Source organism: Vanellus vanellus (assembly GCF_965231255.1).
Source record: "Vanellus vanellus genome assembly, chromosome: 1".
NCBI lineage: Eukaryota > Metazoa > Chordata > Aves > Charadriiformes > Charadriidae > Vanellus > Vanellus vanellus.
Window position 1 is genome coordinate 125294251 of NC_138905.1, and position 23030 is coordinate 125317280.

Here is a 23030-nt window from a genome sequence, read left to right on the forward strand (position 1 = left end):
TAATAGAATGGTTTGGGTTGGAAGGGACCTTCAAAGGATATCTAGAGCAAACCCCTCTCAGTGAGGAAGCCCCGTTATACCTGACAGTTCCTGGGCAACATAGGTATCTTTCCTGATGGATGTTTCTTTTTTCTTATATTAAGGAAGCAATAAAAAAGCCCGCCAAAACCAAACCAAACCAAACCAAACCCAGATTTACTCATAGTGACAGGAGCATTGTAAGAAACAGAGGCAATTTACACAGCCTACCTCTTTTCCCAGCTTGTCCATGGTCCTCCAGAAGTTATTGTAATCCAGATAAACCAAGGGATTCCATGTTGAAGGGGAAATACCCGTGAAATAGCGTGACTTTCCCTAAAATATGCATAAGAATATAAGCAACTGAAACACAACAGAACATATCTTCATTACTCAAGAACACAAAATTCTCAAAGTCATCACATGGTTGATCTTTTGCCCCAAAAGACCTATTCTTTTTTTATTCTTTTTCCTTCCCTCCCTCCCCCCGTTTGCACATGCATGTAAGCAATGGGATGCATGAAGCTAAGTATGAGGGGAAACATAGTTGAGCTGACATTAAAAAGGACAATAACACACTCTGTTTTTTTACTCAGAGGGAATGGGGAGGCGTACATATGTTCTGAGCAGGTTTTCAAATTCTGGGCTAAGGAGACTCAAGCAATGGCCAAGAAGGTAATACTCCTCATTCCTAAGCATTCTTTATTTCTACGTATGAATAAATATAATATTTTCCTGCCTGCTGAAATATGCATACTGAAATTTGCATGGGTCTAAAATTGCATGCATTTAAGACATTTAAACTATCTAAGCACCTTTATGGTACACCTCATCTATAAAAAGCAAACGTACCTCTTTATTATGCCAAGTACCTTAGGAGAAACCTAGCCTAAAAAAATAAAAAGGTTTGCCAAAAAGAAAGTTTTTGGCAGCAGGAAGACAAATTTCGTACACTTGCAAAAATGCTATCAGTACTTACAATGTGTATCACACAGCTGCAACAGGAATACAGACTGTTTCAGATAATCCTGTGATATAATGATAAGCGAAACAATCTAACGGCAGCTGGTTCTTTGTGATAACTTCAATCTGAAAGAGGACGGGATGAGCCGGCAACATTTTCTCTTATTAAATTGCTTTGAACCTTCCCCCACCTAAGTCAGTGGCAAAGTTCACATCAGACCCCTTAAATGTTTGCTCTTCCAGCTGTGTTAAAAGTTTTGCATGAGGTCACGCAGCTGGATGCGGCGAACGTGCCGGACCATGACAGGTACGAGCTGTGACGCCAAGCTGTGTGCAATACGCTTTTCCGTGCAATGTACACCACGCCAGCCCATCGTGCCTGGCAGGTGGGAGTCACACGCCAAGCGAGAGGCTGCAGGGCTGCAAATGCATGAGATGGTGACCCAGGGACAGGGGGACACAAAGCAGGAGCTAGATGCCCCTTCCCCACACTCAGCGAGAGAGAATTTATTGGTCTTCCCCACTGATAATTGTGTGCCCGTGTGTCAATACACACAGATTTCTGATGCTCTTCAGAATATTTTTCTGCAAAGACCGTAACAAAAATAAAAGGTGCAAGACCGTAGTGAGCTTTCAGACTTGGAAAAAAAAAGTAAAAAAGCCAAACTTCCACATTTTGGTCAACTTCCGTCGTTCCCAGGGCAGGTACAATGGACAAGACAAGAGTACACGGGTAGGGGACAGAAATCTTGCTATGACCAACACCGCTTGGTCACTCTCTCCCCAGAGGACGGCTGCAGTGGTGCCCCAGCTCCGGCAGCCGGCCGGGCCTGCAGCCTCCTCGTCTTCAGTGAGAGCAGCAAAAATGCTCCCCTGTTTAGTCTAGACAGAGTAATCGCCGCTCTAGGCCAAGTAAAGCACAAGGTTGTGATCTCACCACTAAGGTCAGTTTGAGTTCCGAGCGCTTAAAGGTTGGGTTTTTTTTTTTTTTAATTTCCCACAAATGTTGAGTTTTCAAGTCACCAGGATGACTCTGGAGGTGGTTGGTTACCTCTGGATTTCTGGGTATGTAATCTTAATCTTGCATGCAACACACTTCTTTTCTGTCTTTTATCCCTATTTCATTCTGTTTTAGAGAGTTAGGTTGGAGGAAGGTGGGGGCGGGGGGATGCTGCTCCAGCCTTCTCCAGGTGTACATGTGTATGCAAAACACACTTCTGCCATGGCAAGAGCAGAGAAAATGCTCCTACGATCCAGCAAGGGAATGCTCCTTCCTACCATCAAGGGAATCCTCTGCATGACACCGCCTCTTCCTTTTCCTTGAGCACGACTTCTCACTGCCAGTTTGGAGCGCTGCGTGTTCAGCCACCGAAAAGAGCACCAAAAACCGCATGCAAAGTGATATACTGCACGCTAGAGCTGCTACTGTCATAAACCCAGGCTGTATCAAACAAGGAAATCCTGACACAAAGCTGGAACAAATTGCTAATAATTTTCTTCTTACTGCACAACATTTCGTTTTTCAGAAAGATCATAAAATACTGCTCCTTCAAAGTTCATTTATTGCTAGACTTTTTATTCTGGTCAGGAATGCGCGTGCCATCAATGTGTCTTCCTTGACGTGCTGGAACACCAATAATCCTGCCCTTAAACAGAGATGAGGTGCAATACTGTCAGGCCAATAACAGGTGCAGATAAGTTATTAGCGAAGTTCTGTCGTGTCAATATTGCAAGGGGACAAAGGGAAAAGATAAGCCTGCTGTTCAGGAGTAGCAGGGAAAACCTCCCAGAGTTTTTCCGCTGTTCAGTAAGACCTCTTTTCACGCAGCTTTTTGATAAGTTACTGCGCTTGTACTGAGTGGTGTAACTTGCAAATACCGATCCTTGGCTTACTGAACTCAAAAAAAGCAGCACATATTTAAAAAGAAAGTAAAAAATGTAACTTCTTCTAAGGCTCCTCTCCTCTTCTTTTCAGCCAAACCTATTCCTCATATTGCTGGAAACAACAGCCCAAAAAAAGTCTCTCTCAGTAACTCTATGCTGAGCTTTGCACCAAAACAGCTTTTCCAACCCCCAGTACTAACTCTGCCTTGTTCAACAGCTACAGGTTCAGGAACTCCCAAACTATCCTGTTTGCTGCAGATGGGGCAACTGGTGAGAGAACTTGCGCACTGCCTGGTTACCTAATGTTTTCCTCCAAATTTTCCACCTCTATACTAGTTTTAGACCACCATAACCAGCAACTACTAAGGACTAACCAAGAAATCTTATGACCTCTGCCACTGGCATGACATTGTATCACATCAGTATTCATTTATCTGCTACTTGAAAAAAGAATTATCCTTTCATTACTGATCTGAAAATATTATCCCCGCATCTTTGGTCAATGGCATAGCCCAGGAAGATCAATGGGAAAACATATTTTATCCTCTGAGAACTATGAAATGCCAACTAATAATTAACAGACTAAAGCTTCATTACTTGTTGCTCTCTTCTGTGTGCCAAAACCCCATAATTTCAGTAAGACTGGTGACTGAGGGCCAGAAAAGCTGGAAAAATACAACAGTGCTAACAGACCTGGAAGAGGCTGAAACTGAATTCAGAGAGACTGAAATATTTCACAGATGCACAAACTCCTTGTACAGGGGGGCTGGACCTATAAGAGGTGGCAGCCGATCAAAGCAAAGCCCAACTCTAACAAATTCCAGGAGAGAAATTCCCATTGCCCATCAGAAAGCGTGACCCAAACAGCCTTAGCCACATCAGTTTTTCAACTCTATCATCTCCTGCACAAGTATCTCCACAGCAGGGAATAAATCTAGCCCAAATGACCCGGGGCCGGTAAGTTATTCATTTGTTTTTAATATTGTCTCCCTACTAGGCAGAGGAGCTCTGGCAGCGTGTTTCACAGAGGAGCTCACTGCAAGCAGGCAAGGTCTTGAAATATTCCATTTTTAAACAAGTTTATAGTGTATTATTTTGAGAAGTACGGGTGTATTATTTTGAGAAGTACTGTTTTCTTAACTGAAAGGAAAATAACCTACTGGCTTTGTTCCCATGCTAACACAAGACTGCCTGCCTGACCCACAGAGTTTATCTAACTTTTTTTTCATTTCCTGGCGTGTCGAACGCTTTCCCGCAGACCTCAGATTTGAGTCCTGCTGCCTGCCTGGATTAGTTACCCCACACCAATCCAAAGGAAACAATATCCCCAAGCACCGTAGTTCAGTGGTTAGAAAGAAGGCGGCAGGCAGAGATGCGCTCTGCAAGGTCTCTCTTTACCCTGCCCGGGGCTTCGCTGTGGCTTGTAGCCGTAACCACAGGAATTAAGCCCAAGCTGCCCCAACTGTGACACCACCCCGAGTTTCAATTTGTGCGGGACGAGCAGGCATTTTTGCCGGTCTTGAGAAAGGCTATGCTGAGGATGATCTACACGTCAGGAAGCACAGGAGGAGCATCCCTTGCGCCCCAGGGTAGGTGTTGCTATTGCCCCGGGGACGTGCGCAGCACACACAGCAAGAGCAGCGGCTCCCTTCGGTGGGAGCCCTCAGGTGGGCACCCTACCCTGCTGGGTATCTGCAGCAGGTCCAGCCTCGTGAGCATCGCGGTGCCCTGGACTGTCTGCGATTCCCGTGCCCGAACTTCAGATTTACGGCGATCTGCACAGACTTAGTCACAGAGTTATCTGCTGCACCCTAATCCCTTAATCTTAAAACTACGTGAAGGAAAGGAAAGACTAGATGGCCAATGTGAAGCACTGCGTACACTTTTGTCAAGTGTTGCCTTGCTCTGAAAATCATAAGCAAATAAATAAGCAAAACCAGTCCTTATTTACTAATGTTATGTATACCGGAGCTGGGTGCTGCAGCCAGATATTAGAGGACTACAGGTATATGAGAAGGTTAATACCACACCAAGGCCCTAACGCCTTTACTTTCTAGGGTCTTCTACTAAAAAGAAGGTGAAAATGGAGCACAGCGTGACCTTCAAGGACCCCCGTAAGAACAAAAAGCTATCTGTCCCTTCTGGGAAGGGAGAGCTCCAGCACATCTGCCTTTTCTCAGTCCTAAAGCATTCTTGATGAATTACAGGACAGTAACCACAGCGCAATTTGGCTGGAAAGAAAGTCTGGGGCTCGTAACAAAATCTAGTTTGAAGTTACAGATTTACGACGACAGGATACAAACTAACTCCTGACTGATATCAAAGCAGACCACATTACCATGCTAACTGATGGGAAAGAATGAACAAACAAAAAAGATAAACAATAGTTACATATTTGGATTTTTCAAATAAACTGTAACTACAAAGGAAACCTGCCCACGAGAAGCAACATGGTTTTTAAAGCTTGCAGTACACGGAAATTTTCCCGTATGCGAGTGGAAAAATTCAGAGCAAAGAAGCTCATGAAATCCCTCCGGGGATTTCCACTTTCCCTTGGTTGCATCCGCTTTCCCCTAACTCAATCCAAGCAGTATCCTGGAAACCTTCAGAAAGAGCCAAACTTAACTGATTAGTATGCCAAACAAAAGTCCAAAAATCTCTTAATCTGAAGATGCCGGGGATTATATACAGTTGAATGACTGGCACAACAAAACCTAAAGGCACGTTTAACGATTCCTCAAAACGCTGTCCCTCTCACCTCTGACAAAACCACACAGCATCGCAGACTTTGGAGAAATGCCCTTGGGAAGAGACCCTCCTGTCTGGCTCAGCTACATACTCCTTGACAGCCATCAGCTGACAGAAGCAGCAGATGAGATGCAAGGAGAAAAGTTTTAGTCATACTTTTCAAACCTGAAAGGCGGCAGCTGGCCCACAGCTGACAGCATATTAGCCCAAGAAGCTGAACACAAGTATCTTTCAGATTAATATTTAATTTCTGGGGCAATGATCCTTTAATATGAAATCATCCATTTGCTAACACATTTTCTATCATCTAGGAAATCCCACAGGTGCTCAGGTTCCTGGAGCATCTTTAATGAATACGAGGGGCGCATCTACAGCCAGGAGAGCACAAAGCCCTCCCTGGCCAACCCACCACCACAGCATGGTAACAGTGTGTAGCAGGTAGGTAAAATGTACAAACCCTAAGGTCTCTGAGTGCTCACCAAACCAGGCAGTAGCTGGGAATGCACAGTTTGTTTTCAATAGGCTTCTTGTAGAAGTGGGATGTAAGAGAGGGTTCAACAACAGATCCCTAAACCGAAGGGGACGGTGACTACACGAGGTCCCAAGGAAAGAGTAAGGAGAAAAAGCAGTAGAAAACCTTAGGGAAAGAAAACAAAAGGCCTGCAATTCGTGGGAAGAGGATGTGGGAGGAATGAGACCTACTGCAGGAAAAGCATCATTATTATTTATTCAGTGTCTAAGTCTGTCCACACTGGGAGACCTTAAAGCCCCTTTGCTGTCACCCTGTTCCAACAACTACACCTTCCTGGGGACCCTGGTTAGCTCGGCAGGACCACGATGCCAAATCTAGGATTGAACCACAGCCTGTGATCCAGCTGAATAGCTCATAAAGCTGCCTCTTGCGTAGGAACAGGCTCCCACTTCAAAGAGAACTTACGAAATTACATGGTCATTAACAAGGACATGCATAATATAATGTGGGACAAAAAAAAGCTGCAGCTTCAGTGTCAAAATGGATTAAGGGCTCAGACTCGTGTAACCCATTAGAGCTTTTTATTTAACATACAGAAGATAAGTGCCTTTTAGGATGCTAAGAGATACTTGTCTGAGCTTAAATTAAATAGACTGGGCCAAACATGCAGCTGGTACAAATCAGCCCAGCCCACCTGATGTAGAATTACATCACTTTTACACCAGGTTGTGTAAAAAAATTTTTTTTAGTATTATGCAGTGGCTATACAATTTTTTAAGATGTGACTAATTTATGAGCATGGCATGAATCTGCCCGATAAGGAGAGATTACAGAACCAGATGATAAAACTTTGCAGTATGAACACATTGATCTAATCCCAGGAAGAAAAAGTGAGAAGATAATAAAAATTTAACCAGTTAAGGATCCATCACATACTGTTGTGTCTATGAAATATGTCAACTCTGATGCATACAGGCTTCAAGCCTTGTTCTGTCAGAGTCTGGCAAGTACCAAAAGTAAAGGATATTAAAAAAATTAAGAAGTGATGGTCTTTGGAAAAGTGAGTTATGGAGACAGATGTTTGTACCTCATACCTACGGACCTTAAGTCTCTCTTTGTCCCTCTCCCTAATACAGCTCTCCCTCTGCACTGGTTTGGGTAGTAGGACCTGAGCAAGAATTCGGTGAGCTAAAGCACTAAGACCAGGGCTCCTCTGAAGACAAGTTTCATTCCAGATCGCTTTAGCCACACCAGTACCTACTCAAGAGTGGCCATCTGAACCCCCGCTGCCCCACATCTCGGACATGAAGCTTACGGCAAGCCTTGGGAGGTGCCTGTTTCTCACCGCTAACTAGAGAGGGAATCTCAGTGAGTCAGATTCAATGCCCGACTTCCAGACGCCCATTTGTAAGTAAGATGGATCCCACACTACAGGACTGGGAGGGATCTCATGTGAATCTAGTTACATAAGGGGGGCAAATACGTTATACTACTCCCAGACTAGTCCCTTGGTACTGTTGTCTAGTATCATCCTTTAATAGTATCCAACAGTATTATATTACTTTTTCTTATTTAAATTTGGCTTTTATTTCAGAACAAGTATTTTCTGAATTTCAGGCAAAAATTCTATAGAGGATATTTTCAAGGATAATCAGGTGTCTAATGTATCCCAAATTTTTTGACTGCTGTCAGTCCCATTTTCTGAACACTTTTGAAAAGAAAACAAGAATGATTGATCCCATTCCCAGTAAGTTAAAATAGAATAATAACACTTCAAACACATGCTTACTGGATAACTAAAAGCAAGCTTTAAAGGAAACCTCCTTAATGACCATCAGTAATTTCCAAAGCTCAGTGATACCTTTAGGTATCTCAACATGAAAGATGCAATACTTACCCCCTTATAATGGATCATATGGCCCTCGACATTCACTTTATAGGTCTCAATACCCAGCTCTTTTGCCAGTCGGAGAATCCGGTTTTGAGTAGGTCCTACATAGGATCCACCAACATCTACGTAATTAACTTGACTGTTCTGTCAAAAGAAAGAATACAGGAATCGGAATCTGTGCAGGAAGCTCCTCAATACAAACATCTAGAAGTAGAATTATTCCGTACTGACTATCACTGCAACTATATGCACAGGAGAAAATGTATATAAAAGTAGGCAGTATTGAGCTCTGTAATGACAGACACACAGAGATCACAGTGTCTTCACTCTGTCACTCCCATGTGTGCAACTGGGTTTAATTCTTGTTTAAATTTCACTATAGTTTTCAGTATCATCTTTTTAGTCTCAAAAAAGATGCGAAGAAATATCCAAAAACCCCACTTTTTCAGAATTCATGTTACTTTTCTTGTCATTGCAAAACATTTCTCATTTGCAATCATCTCCAGAACCAAAGGCTTGTTTTCTCTCTGCAGATATCTGCTTAGACTTAATGCTGTAGATGCTGAGCACTGCACTGCAGTATTCAGTGAGTAATCTCCTTTCCAGCACAGCACACCTTGGCTCTAACCCAGTGCGCTCTGGCTAGCAGTCCCCAGCCATGCCTGCCACTGAAGGCCAGGTTGGATGGGGCTTCAAGCAATCTGGTCCAGTGGAAGGTGTCCCTGCCCATGCTAGGGGGCTTGAAACTAGATGATCTTCAAGGTGCCACTCTATGATTCTATGAGTCTATGAAGGTGCTCCACACACCCCTCAGAGCAGCATCATGAGCACTTGGGAGGAAGGAAGAAAGCAAAAAGTTTCAGGGATGCACGCTATTACAAGCTGGCTGATTTCCCAAGATAGTAACTCTTTTTAACACTGTTTATAGCGAGCATTTTAAGCTAGGCATTCTCAGTGTCATGGAAGGACGGTGTTTATGCTTCATGTTTCACGTACAATGATTTCTGCTGAAACACCACTGTTTATCTCTGGTTCCCCAGCAATGGCATCGGACGTAATTTATACCTCCTTTACTTCCAGGGCGGGAAGCAGAGGTAATGTCTCCATTACATTACTCTGTGCCACAGGTGACTCGTCATTTCTTCCATTTTCTTTTTAATGGCAATCAAGATGCAGTCCATTTTTAGAAGCAGGAGGGTTATTTCAGTTAATTTTAAGCCGTGTTAAAATGTACATCTGAGCTGTAATGATGACTAGGCCTGCTCAAGCTGCTGCTTACAGGGCTCTTAGTTATCATGCCTGTTACAGTATGCAAAGTGAGATGGGAATGAGAGGATAAATGCTTTGACACTCACGGTCTCAGAAGATAGTTTCCCTCTATAATCCTAAAGGTAGATCAGATCCTGTCGTGGACAAAGGGTATGGACTATGTGGGTGGAATTCAGTTACCTTAATACAGATGTTTAACACCAATTTAGACAGCCAAAGGTATCCCAGCCTTCTGTACAAGGCTGGCAAATTCGACTCACGACCCACAGAAGACCTGCAGCTGGAGGCCAGGCAAAGTATCCTAGGACAGCTAAAATGGCATGACACACTTCTGGTTAGGCACCCAAATACCATTTGATGGCTCTCAGAGTTGCTTCCAGACCAATTTTAAAGCACCTCCTGCGAAGAGAAGCCCACTGGCGTATATTGCAATGCAACCTGTCCAAACAGAGCTCTGTTACTTGACGAAACTGATGGCAACTGGAGTCTTCTTTGGGAACTTTACTCCCCATCTTCCCCCTGGCTAATTATGTCAAACCCAACAGAATCACAGAATGGTTGAGGTCAGAAGGGACCTCTGGAGGTCATCTGCTCAAACCCTCCTGCTCTAGGAAGGTCACCTAGAGCCGGTTGCCCAGGACCACAGTCAGACAGCTTCTGAGTATCTCCAAGGAGGGAGATGCCACAACCTGCCTGGGCAACCTGTGCCAGTGCTCCATCCCTCTCACAGTAAAAAAAGTGTTTCCTAATGTTCAGATAGTTTGAACCTCCTGTGTTTCAGGTTTTGCCCATTGCATCTTCTCCTGCCACTGGGCACCACTGAAAAGAGCTTGACTCCATCATCTTTGCAGCCTTCCTTCCCTCCATTCTATATGCTGATGAGATCTTCCCTGAGCTTTTTCTTCTCCAGACTAAACAGTCCAAGCTCTCTCAGCTTTTCCTCATAGGAGAGATGCTCCAGTCCCTTCATCATCCAGATCATTAATGAAATGCTGAACAGGATCAGACCCAGTATTGACCCCTGGGGTACACCACAAGTTACTGGCCTCCAACTAGACTTTGTATCATTGATCACCATTCTCTGGACCAGGTTGTTCAGCCAGTTTTCAGTCCATCTCACTGTCTGCTCAACCATCCCATACTTCACCAGCTTGTCTATGAGTATCTTACGGGAGACAGTGTTGAATTACTGAAGTCTAGGTAGACAATATCCACTGTTCTTCCATCATCTACAAAGTCATTCCATCATAGAAGGTTATAAGATTGGTGGAGCATGAATTCCTCTTGATGAATTCATGCTGACTGATGACTTTCTTGTCCTTCACATGCCTGGAAATGGTGTCCAGGATTAGCTGCTCCATCACCTTCCCAGGGACTGAGTTGAGGCTGGCTTGCCTGTAGTTCCCTGGGTCCGCCTTCTTGCCCTTCTTGAAGATAGGAGTGACATTTGCCATGTCATAGACCAGGACAAGTGAGACTCCAGCATCTCATGAAGCACTTACCCTGATAGTGAATGTCCTTCCTCCAACTCTGTTCCGGGCCTCAAGAACCACCACGCTGACTCCAGACTCAGACAGCAATTTGGCAGCTGACAAACCTACCAGACAAAGATAAAGTGCTTTAAAGCAAGTGGCAGCAATCAGCCACATGAATGATCAAAAACTGAACCAAAGCTTCAAGATTAGAAATTTCAACCCCGTTTTCAAGAATTCCTGAGAGAAGTCAGAAACTTTTCATGGTATCTTACCACAGAAATCATGTGGCTGTGGCTTAGTTGCATGTTATAACCATCTCCATAAGCAGCATTCACAGACTGAAGTTTCCTCCTTCAGGTTAGCACTTGGGCATTTTAAAAACAGTAAAATCTCAATTATTAAGCGACATGCATCTTTGTCTTCATTTGTGCAGCGCATAGAAAGGCAGAACCCAGCTTGTGGGGCTTGCAGAACCAAGCTGATAGAAATAATAATATAGGAAATAGGCATGTTGCAGCAAGGTAGGCTTCCAACTTCTTCTCTCACTCATCAACTTTCCAATCTATTGCTATCCGATGTCCTCATTCACATGCAGAAAGCCTGCTCCACTGACAAGATTAATTTTAAGGAATGGAGTTTGACCAAGGCAATCGAACAGGCTGTATGTAGATACTTTATAAAAGAAATTATGGTCTCAGCAAAAATCATCTAATTATGGGACTCTGTGATGGAGGCACTAGAGACAGCTGAAAATTCAATAGGACAGGAGTCCTCTTTGCTTTTGACAAATGCAAGCTGAAATTGTAAAAAGCAATTATGAGTTTGTGAAATCAGATTACCCGATTGCCCTGCAGGCCAATTTGGCACTGAATCATTGTTTCTTTGGCGTTGTTTCCCCTCCTTAAGTATAAGAAAGCCAGCCTTATTGATCAGAACTTCCAAGATACCCTGCAGTAAGGAATAATAATATTATATTCATGTTTATTACACTACCTTGAAATGTGATTAAAACAACTATTCGTGAGCCCACAAGGAATGCACATCTGAAAAGACCAGAGGAGAGGAATCATTCTGGGCAGCTTTAAGTGTACTCATTTATTCTGAGGACAATACAGAATAGTCCATAAGCTTTTGCGCACATGATCTTTTAACGGGGAAGTGGAACGCCATTCACTGGAAACCAGAAGTAAGGAAGTTCAAACGCCTTACATTGACAAAAATGATATATAAGATTTCCATACTTATCTAAATATAGATTTACAGCCTTGCGCCATGCCATATTCTTTAGATTGCTGCTGGAGCAAAAGTATACTGAATTCTTCCACCTATTTAATATTCTAATTTTTAAAAACGCTAGCCATTTCACAGTAGAGTGAAATCTTATAAATTGATCTATTTCTTTCAATATTTTTTGATTATTTTTTCTTGCGTGAAAGACTACAAAGAACGTTTTACTTTCTTTTACAGTTAATTCTTTAATCCTTTTGGTGATGATGTTCTCCTCTTCCTCAACACAAACATAGAAGACACAAGTCTATAACGTTGGGAACACAAACTGCAGCATTTTCTTATAAATACTTATCTTTTTTTATATGAGGAAAAATGATTTTTCAAAATAGACAGTGGTTTTTGTCACAAAAAGTGGATTTCCTACTTATATAAAAATAAAATGTTGAATTTCTCCATTCTACATAAATACCACTGGACACTCAGGCATGAGTGGGTAATTCTTTTATAAGAAAGTTTACTGTAGATCTACAAGTCTTGAAAAAAACACATAGTGCATTCATGTGTTACCCTACGGAACATGAAGCAGTGAAAAATCTGGCCTAAGTATAAAAAAAAAAAATTTGCATGCAAATCCTCAGTGCCTAAGACCATAATTTCATGCTGTATTCGATAGCTATATTCACACCATAGCTATTTAGGAAGAATAATGGTTGCACTGAACTGGGTTGAAAGTTAAGCTTAATGCTGGTTTATAGCTTAATTATATGATATATCCAAATAAAGAAGGACTGCTAAAGGATGAAGAACACGTAGTAATATGACTGAGGTTCTCTAACCTGTTTGCTTGTTAAACTGTACTTCTTGCACTCCATCCTTACAGACTTTAGTTTTATTATTGTTAACCCAAGTGTCACTGTAGATGATCAAAAAAACCCAAAACCACCACAAGGCTTCAGAGCTACACAGTCTGGGAAAGAGCTACATCGGGACAGCAGTGGGATACTGGCAACTGGGAGAGGGACCGACTCAGAAATAAAAACAACGCAAAATATGTTGATTAAATATTGTTACTACACATTTATTTGTTTAAAGCATGGAAACAATTTTGTTTTAAAATGGAGAACTAGCAACAACACCCCCACACAGGGTATCTCTATGTAGCTATCTATTGAACCCAACTCTTTAGCTCCATTCTGGTGTGACCGAAGTGCATCAGATACAGGTACTGCCACAGGTATGTCTTAAGCAATCCACAGGTCATGAAGCCTACGTGCTTTTGATATACAATTAACCTCAAAACAGATTGCATCATTTCCCTTTATCTTCTCCATAATTTGAATTTTCAAGACTTTTGTCACTATTCCAGTACCCTCTACAGGACTGGACACCAGAGAGTGACCATTTATTTCTGTTTGATCGATGGGGTGAGAATGAGAGAGAAGAGGGAACGAGACCCTCTCCTTTCCCGCTCCTGGCCTGGTCTCTGTCTGCTCAGCTTCCCTCAGGCCGCATGGAGATAGCCTCCCACCTCCTCTCCAACATCTCCGCTCCCTCCTCAGAGGAATCCTCACCCCTGGAAATGTTCAAGGCCAGGCTGGATGGGGCTTTGAGCAATCTGGTCTAGTGGGAGTTGTCCCTGCCCATGGCAGGGAGGCTGGAACTAGATGGTCTTCAAGGTCCCTTCCAACTGTAACCATTCTATGATTCTGTGACATTGTGCACCTTCCAGGAGTTACCACAGGGGAGGGCAGGACCTTCATACCACAAGGGCCTCCTGCAACATGAGCACTGCTCTTGAGCCAGGGCCCTCCACCACTCCTGGGCTATGACACCAGCCACAACATCCTGGGACATGGTGGATATCCACAGTGTCCTGTGAGCGCACCACACCGGGCCCAACCAGGCACTGGGCTGTGACACCCAGGCCACAGCCAAGACTCAGGTGAGGTATTTTAAAAGGCACCTGCGTACGCCAGCATGGCTGCGGCACAGACGTGCCTGTCGCAACCAAGGCTGCTGCTGTGCCTCATTGCCGCCTCCACCTCCCCCAAGCGTAGCCTAGAGATAAAGCTGCAAACCACCCCAAATCACCGGCAGCGCTCCTTCCAGACATCACTCTAACTCTATGAATTAGAAATATACCACTCGCCTCAGAAAGATGAAAGGAGCCTGCCAAAACCATGCCCCAACTGAAGTATCTGGCTGTAGAAAATCACTTGTTATTAGATGAGAATAAACAAGGCGAGATACATCAACCCTATACATCCTCCACAAGGGTTTCTATGGCAATCTCAGACCAAGCTCTCCCCTGTCTGAAGATGCCATGCAGGAAAGCTCTGTTCCTATTGATTTTGCAGCGCTATTAAGGACTCAGAATTGCTGCTGCTACCGATCATACTGCTGCTGTTTTCATTTCAGAAAATTGCCATAATCCTATCAAGCAAAGCAGTTTCAAGTGCATCAAAACACTGGATATACAGTTTAAAAAAAAAAGAAACTAAGACAAATTTATGCCAATCTGCTGACTACCAGCATACAGCATGGCTGCAACATAGAGATGCTGAACAACACTAATTTTTGTATGTAGCCTGATGGAAAATACAAGAAAGCACGTCTCTACCTCATAGGAGAGAAAGGTTTGACTCTACAGGTAGTGCACAAAACTGGGATTTAAGAGACCTGAGCCTGATTCCCAACCCAGCCCCATCATATGGGAAACGTTTCCCTATTTCACAGGGAAGCACTTATAAGGGTGGCATTTATGAGAATAATTGCAAGTTGCCTCAGTACTGGGGTTGATATAGGGTGTATGAGCAGATATGACTTCTGTAGCGCAAATGGTGGGAGTTTTTTAAAAAGTTACTTTATTGGAAATGTGACAGTGATTCTACTTTTCAAAATCTAGACTCTGTAAATGCACAACATCAAACAGATTCACTGATACACCATGATCGGAAGCAAAAATCACCAGCATCTTTCCCAGAGATGGCACTTCTTAAGTGATGTGTGCTGAACATCTCCAAAACACGCGAGGGCAGGGCCCATACAGGGTAACGAAGGGCAGTGAAGGGTAATGATGACAGTCTGATAGCATTAACTCTTTAACCCTTCAAACTGAGGCCATTATATATGTGCCATATTGAGCACAACAAAGCAAAGGCAGTGTTACCCGTTTCTATTGAAAAGGTAACTGTCTGCTGGTTTTCTAGGTGCGTTGTTTGCCTACTTGCTAGCTTCTTTGACAAAGTGCATTTGCTTTTTATGGACCCACTATCAGGCTGAAAGTTTACCAAAACCAACCTAATACAACATTCTTTCATAAAATCCTTGTTAATCCGCCCTTCTGTACATGGAGTGGGATAATTACATTGTGTGAAAGACAACTAACCCATTACTGTAATGTTCTAGCAGTCTTTAATTGAGTAAGATACAGAAAAAAAGCTCTACATTTTTCTGATCTTAATCAGGGGAATAGTTTTAAAAGTTTTCCACCCATTATTCTAATATACATCAGTAAAGTAAGGCAATCGTCAGTATAACCTATTCCATTGTAACTGCATGCTAATGTGTTTATTTTTACTGTTTCACTGACAGAAAGCCTAACTTTTTCCAAACACAATTGAGTAATTAAATCTGGCAATGGCCACCTTAGAATCAGCTCTAATTATTCAGCTAGAAGTATCTTTGTAAGTAAATAGGAACCTGTCAATAAGAGGCACAAAACATTTCTGCTATGACTGCAGGGTAAAATTTCCCTTTCTCACCTCTTTCTTCTCCTTCTCCCCCTTCCCCATTTTTCTTTTCATTGGAATTTTTGTGCACACCATGGTATTTAAATAAGTTTTATAATATAGTTAAAATGTACTCAGTTACATCAGACTGACCAGAGAAATCACTAATAGGCAACAACATATAGAAGGCTGAGAATGAAAGAACTGTTTTCTTTCACAGACTGAGGATATGAAGATTTTAAATTCCCCTGAAAAGGAAAAAAGAACTTACTAACTAAATTACAACCCCTTAAATTTGCACAAAATGTCAAGAATATACAGTGCTGATCACAAGTTACATTCATTTCTTCTTTCAGTGTTGCCTAATACCATAACATCGCTAACTTTCCGTTTGTCAAAAACCGTATTTTATCTTTTCTTATGTTCTTTCACAATCCTTGTCGTTGAATACTTGATACTGGGGATGAGGTTGTGTTTATTTATTTTGCCATTTTCAGGTAAATGTTTTTCATCTACATCAAATCTTTTTTTCCCCTCTAGCAAAAATAATCTAGTTGATTCAGCAAAGATTTCAACCATCAGAGAATAAATATTTTCTATTACAGAGTACATTGTCCAGCTGAGACCAAGCCACTCTAACTGGTTTCAATGTTGTTACTGTCTAAATGCTTTCAACAGATGCAAGCCTTGTTCTGAAGGGCACAAAGACAGTTTCTCATGGACAGCGTTAACAGAAACACAGTGGGCAGGAAGAGGGAATTGTATCCCGAGGATGAATCCACTCCTCTGTACACACCCACTGGGATTTTCAAGTCTAAAGCCCATTGCAGTAAACATCTCTTCCCCAGAAGAACACCCTCCCCCCAAAACAAAGGCAGAAAAAAGTTAACTAGTATAAGCATAGGGTTAGAAATGCAGTATCCTCCTTCCCCTTACGTATTAAAGCGAGTATCACCAGCTAAGATGACCATGGTTTGATACCATATAGTTTATGGAAACATCTAAGGTAATTATGCGCATTTTCTAACTATTGATAACTCTTTTGGTCAGTACGCAGAATAGATTCCTGTTAGCTAAACAGTGATCCTTAATTAAATAAGTATGCGAAAAAATGCTGCTGCTAAACTATGATCAATGTCATTGCCACAAATCGCAAGAACATCGGCATTGGTATTCCCAGGAAAGATATAATGCCTGTCTCACGCCCGTTTTTGTTATGCCAGCATGTTTAGAGATCCATCCTAACTACTCAGCTGTTTCTTTTCCTTGGTGGAGTAAAAAACACTCTTATCACTTCAGATGTACATACTTTTTCCTACCTTTCAACACCTTTCACCTAAGCCTGAGGCATGGTGCAAAATCTACTCCTCAAGGACAAGCCATAGGTTTACAGCGTTCTCTTAGGAGCTCGGAATTTGCTAACCTATGGGTCACACTGGTTGTACGTTTTGGTTTTGCCAGAAACAGACCTGACACATTCTTCATTCCAGAGCAGAAACATCTGTGACTACTCAGGTTACCCCCTGCGTTAGACAGTGTTTATAAATGATGCATTTACTGTAGCAAACCACATGAAGAATATGATGACAGATATAGAAAATAATAATATTCCTACATCTGGCCACATAATGATCACATCACAACCATATTCTGGCCAAAACTAAATATCTAGCACTGAGCATAACACAAAGGAGTGTCTTAACCAAACCCCATGCCCCACATCATCAGGTTTTGCCTCTTTAGTAGCAAAGCATTAGAACACATTGTGAAGAAGGAGGCACATGGAAACTGGTATTTCTGCTTATTTGCAAGTGTGGTACAAAACACCCATTAGACTTTATAGGGGGGTCTGATAGCTTTGTTCCTGCTGTAAATTTTTCTCAGAATGATAGTCAGCTTGCTGGCAACACATGGGGAACTGAGAGCTCTATGCAACATTGCTATTTATTTCTGCATCCCCCAAAATGGCCTTTAGGAATTTCTGGTACCGAGTGACAATACTATCACCTTTTATTAGCTTTCCTGTTGGATCCAGAAAGCAAGCGGGAAGGAACCGGGTAGCCGGAGCCCAGCACAGGGTAGATGTAAAGAGATAAACACAGGTTACATTTTAGGAACCAGCGATGGCATGCCTACAGGTCAAAATCTAGGCAAATTTAGAAGTAACACTAGAAAAGAATCTACTGAAAACTACTCCAGATTTACACAGGTGGGACGGATTATATCTTCTACCAGTAACTGTGTATTTGACAGTTTATCTGACACTACCACCCACCAGCAGCCTGGCATGCTGTCAAAACAAAGGGAGCAGTATACAACATAAGTTGCGCTGCCATTACAGCGAGCAAGGAAAATCTGCATTTCCTCATTATTCAGTCTTTCACTCAGAGACCACAGCCAATGCGTAGGTAGCTCAAGCGGTTAGGTTGTCCATCACACACTGTGAAGCAGGAGATGCCAACGCAGAGCGCTCTTCCATGGAGAGGAAAAAAAAAAGCTTAATAGTGTATCATATGTTTTATTTCAATATAAAGACTAATCACTGCTTTTTTTTTACATCCCAGCTTCTCCTACAATTTGTGGCCTTTGCCCTCCTCCATAAGTACAACAGAAAACAGTGATGCTTCCTGCTGGCAAACCTGAGCATCCGTTCTGCTGAGCCATGAGATCTCCTTGTTGCAAGAGCTAAGAACAAATGTGGTTTTATTTGGAAATAGGAACTATCCGTATCAAAGAATTATAATCTTCAGTGCAAGTTTCGGTTATGGCTGTGTTTCCCTTGTGCTTTGTTCTTGTAACACGATGTGTTGAAATTTCTTCCAAAAGATATTTGCATACAAGTCCTCTTGGACTTACTTGCTTCTGGACATACTTCGCCATATCTGATGCGTCTCTGCTTTGCATTATGTCGACAAACATTCTTAATTCTCCATGCCTTCTTTTGATAAACTGGGCCTTCCAGTGTCCAAAATTCCTGTGTAAGGTGAGGTTGGCATGCGAATGTACCCTAAATTTCCCACTGAAAAAGTTGAGACGTTTTGCTTACACTCTGTTTGACAAATTTTGAACTATTTAAGCTTGAATTTTCAGAGTGTGTTTTTCAGGCTGATTAATTTTTGCTGGAAAATCTTGGCCAAAATTGGCTGGCTGTTTCCAAACCTCCAGGAAACAAACATTCTTCTTTGATTTTGAAAACTGATATCTTTTTTTTTTTTTTTTCCCCTTTCCTATTTTGGAAGTTTTAGCAGCAACTTGAAATTTGGCAAGGAAGTAGCCTTTGAGTCAACATAGTGCATTTTGTTATCCATGTGAAAATATGCCCCAATAAGGTCAATGAGAAAGTGTTGAGGAATTATGGGTCACATGTAGGCAGCAGCCATTTTCTAGATCAGAAAAGCTGAAATATCTGAGGTTCCTGTCAAAAGCCTCTGAGCACTTAATGCTGTCCAGGTGTTAACGAGCAGTCCCCAAGGAGTGACTGAGCATCCCGGACCGCCTTACAACTCATCTCATATCTCAGAGTACCTGTGCATGCTGCATCCTACGGCTATGGAGCCAAAATCCAAATTTCCCTGTAATTGTGGCCTTAGCTTGCGGAGCACGTAACGGAGCTGGGATGGGGACAACGTGTCAGGAGAGATACGGCAGTGACTTGCTGCGTAAGAGGGACAACTTCTGGAAACTGTCAATACAGTAGTTAATTCACACAGAGGATGACAATCTCCTAGTCCTCTCCTAGTGTAGCCCCTTAACTCAAGCATCAGAGGACTCTCTGACAGGATGTCAGGGTTACGATCCTGCCGATTAATCAGACACACATCACATCCACGGCACATCATGTGCTGTCAGCTTGCTGTGTTTAACAAATGAGGAGATTACACAGCCTAAACCAAAATGCATGAGCAAAAGGTCAAATTCAGTCCAAACAAGAACACCCTCTTCAGTTCAGTAGAAAAAACCCTATAAATAGAAAATGGGAACAATATTCAAGGCATATAAATAAGAACTCCCTGTGGCTACGGGGAAAGGCTTTAACTTCAGGCATCATTCTATTTAATATGCTTGAGCATAAAATGTTATAATTAATATTAACTGTATTACAAGGGACACTATTCATTAAGAAGGATACACACATGTGCCTAAGGCCTTTCCTGGCCACCATACACATTTTTAATGTGCACGCCTACGTGAAAAGAGGAATCTAGCCCAAGTTCTGCAGCTCCCTCTCTGCAGGGGTCCAAACTTACTTGCTGATGCAATCTGAACCGTTCAAACATCATTCCATGGGGTACAGCAGGAAAATCTCAGTGGTAGAGGCCACCAGAGCCGAGTTCATCTTCCAAGAGCTTTCCCACTGTGAAGCACTCTTTGCAGAAGCTCCCTCCATCCCTAGACTGCAGCTTCCTACGGGCAGAGTTGATTTTGTGTCCCTGGCAAGAAAAGTGTTCCCGCACCCCAAGAGTGCTGTGACATGTTTATTTGTCTTCCTAATGCCACTGACAAATTTTCAGGAACTGTAACGCCTTGAAATTTCCTGCTTGGCTCCATTTCAGACTCTACACCAGGCTTTAATCCAAGGCATAAGTGTTCTGAAGTAACTTGCTGATTCCTGCATGAGCGAGGCAAGATATCACTTCGAAATGCTCAACGCATTTGCCAAAACACTTCTACAGGTTGGAAAGCCAGAGGAGCAACGTACTCTCAGGGGAAGACGAGCTTCTCAGAGCCCTAAAAACCATGTTAAGATCATGTCGCCATCACCTGCACACAGTATGGGAGGCTGATTCCCTAAGGGCATGCTGTGCCTTACAGGAACCTTAAGGATGAAGACCAAATGACTTGTGATAGCAGGAAGATGCCCAGGTAGCCGGTAAAACTAAAAAGGCAAGCAAAACTAGGTCCAAACTCTTTCTTTCTCTTTGGCAAGACTACATATTATTTATGTAATTACATTGTAACAAATAACTATTTAAACAATTACTGTTGTTTTAGTAAACAATATAATGTGATTAAGTAAATGACTTCCTGTTCCGTGCATTAATTCACTACAGATTAAAGAAAGGAAAGCCACTGGCTCCTTCTCAATTCTAATAAAGAATAATTTTAAATGGTTGCAGTATCACTGAAGTCACTCAGTCACATAAATCACCTTTTCTAAATCATCAGTAAAGACTCCCCAAAAACTGAAGCCTGGCCAGAGCTGCTAACACAGTATTTATCTGGTGGACAAACCAAAGACAGATTTCTCCAATGTAGCAACATTCTCGTCTTAGGTACCATCAGGTGCCATAAGAAAAATGTCTTCTTTTTTTCAAGCACAAGGACCAAGGGCCACACTGCACTTGCTACTGTTAAAGTAGATCTGAATCTTAATAGTATTTCGGGAAGTACTTTCCCAAGTCCGTTACATCAGGAGAACTTGGCTGTCGACAGAGTACAGCTCTTCTCACAGTAACAAAACCGAACTTGCTTTTACAAATATTCCCAGATGTCTTTCTGCAGCATTTATCAAAAAGCATACACTGCAAGAGTTGCCTAAAAAACCCCACAACTTCAAAATATCATCTTTCTTGGGATACAAAAATCCCAGCCCTTATCCCTGCCTTCTCCCGCACCTGTGGACATTATAAAGTCAGTTTTTCTACAGACTTTCTTCTGACAAGCACAAAGTACCAACCAATGCAAGAAGCAGTGAAGACCTCCTAAATTATCGACCTGGGTAATTTTTTTCCCTCCCACCCCCAAGTGTATCCGAAGCCCCCGAGGACCTGACACCCACTCTAAACCATCGCCCAAGCCTTAAGGCCAGCCGTGGGGACCAGCCACCCCCGCACCAGCCGCTCCCAGGCCCCGCGCCGCCCAGCCGGGATCACCCCGACCCCCAGCACCGTTGCCCCCCCCCGCCCCCGCCGCAGAGCGGGCTCTGGGACCGAACCGGGAGGGGATTGGGGGGGGGGATGCACCGGGGGAGGCCGGCGGATGCGCGGTGGCCGCGCCGCCCCCTGGACCCACCTGAGATGCCACCCCCGACCACGACCACGTCGTATTTCTCGGCCACGTCGCTGCCCCCCATCCCGGCCGCTCTCTCCAGCCCGCCCTCCGGCGACGGCGGCGGCAGCGACGGCGGCGGCGGCTCCGAGCGCGCTCTGACGGGCGGACAGCGCCGCGCCGTCCCGCCCGCCCCTGGACCCGCCCCTGGGCGTGGCCCTGGCGGCCTCCACCAATAGACATCGCTCAGAGGCGGGGTCTCGACGAGCCACGCCCCTCCGGTAATCGCACTCCGCCCGGTCCCGGCCCGGCCCGACGGGGGGGTGCGAGGCTCCGGCGGAGCTGGAGGGGGGTGGGGGCGGCTGCTGGGACAAAACCGCCGCCAAACGCTGCTGCCGGGGGAACGTTTTTCCTGGGAGCGGGTCGGTACCGGCTCGGTTTCGCGCCACCCCGTCCCGGGCTGGGAGGGAGGCAGGCGACAGCGCGCCTGCTGCGGGACGCAACAGCTCTAGCAGCCTGCGCCCACTCCCCACTGTTTATTTACTCAAATTTAGGAAGTATGCCAGCGGTGAGTGTGGGAGAGGGGAGGAGATCCATGGTGCTACAGTGCCCCAGGATACAGCAGTGTACAAGCCTCACTGTGTACTAGAATCAAATAGGACCCGGTCCGTGAGCCGGGGAATGAAGAGTTAACCTTTGAATGAAAGTAGCTTCCCAAAGATAATGCCTGAAATAATAACTGGTTGCCAAAATACCAATTTTGTTTGTACTTCTACTCTTACCTCTCTGAAATACATGATGGTTGTGATTTTTTTTTTTCTTGCATTTTACAGCTTGTACAATTTTTATTGCCAAAGTGTAAATGTCATCTCTGTGAAGCTAAGTAGAAAAAATAGAGAGCCTGTCCATCCCCTTCCAAGTAAGCACAGAAGACCTTTACAATTCACACAATTACAGAAAATCCTAATGCCACTTTACGTTAAATATTGATATAAGTTCTGAGAGTTGCCCAGTTCTTCAATCATATGCCATACCTGGATATGACCAAAGAATTGAATGAGTGCAATACTACACAGGTGGTGTCCTCAGAAACATCTTTACTTTCTTACAGCGGGAAAAAATAGGACTTTGGTGTTGTGCCAATTGTGCTGAATAAGCAAGACGTGGACCTGTTGGAGCAGGTCCAGAGGAGGGCCGCAAAAATGATCAGAGGGATGGAACACGTCTCCTGTCAAGACAGGCTGAGAGATTTGAGGTTGCTCAGCCCGGAGAAGAGAAGGCTCCAGGGAGACCTGATAGCGCCCTTTCAGTACTTATAAGAAAGATGGGGACAGACTTTTTAGCAGGGCTTGTGGCGATAG

At 43.5% G+C, this 23030-nt stretch overlaps 1 protein-coding gene across 1 annotated transcript in view; it reads right to left on the reverse strand.

Moving 5' to 3' along the window:
• Positions 1-21793, reverse strand: part of LOC309678478 (amine oxidase [flavin-containing] A-like) — a 39175-nt gene extending 17382 nt beyond the window's left edge. The window contains exons 1-4 of the mRNA XM_082491522.1: positions 21694-21793; positions 10748-10842; positions 7983-8120; positions 250-354 (exon numbers count right to left, since the gene is read on the reverse strand). Of these exons, the coding sequence (XP_082347648.1) occupies positions 250-354; positions 7983-8120; positions 10748-10842; positions 21694-21754 (399 nt within the window). The 5' untranslated portion in view covers positions 21755-21793. The remainder of the gene's footprint in view (positions 1-249; positions 355-7982; positions 8121-10747; positions 10843-21693) is intronic.
• Between the last annotated feature and the right edge of the window lie 1237 nt (positions 21794-23030).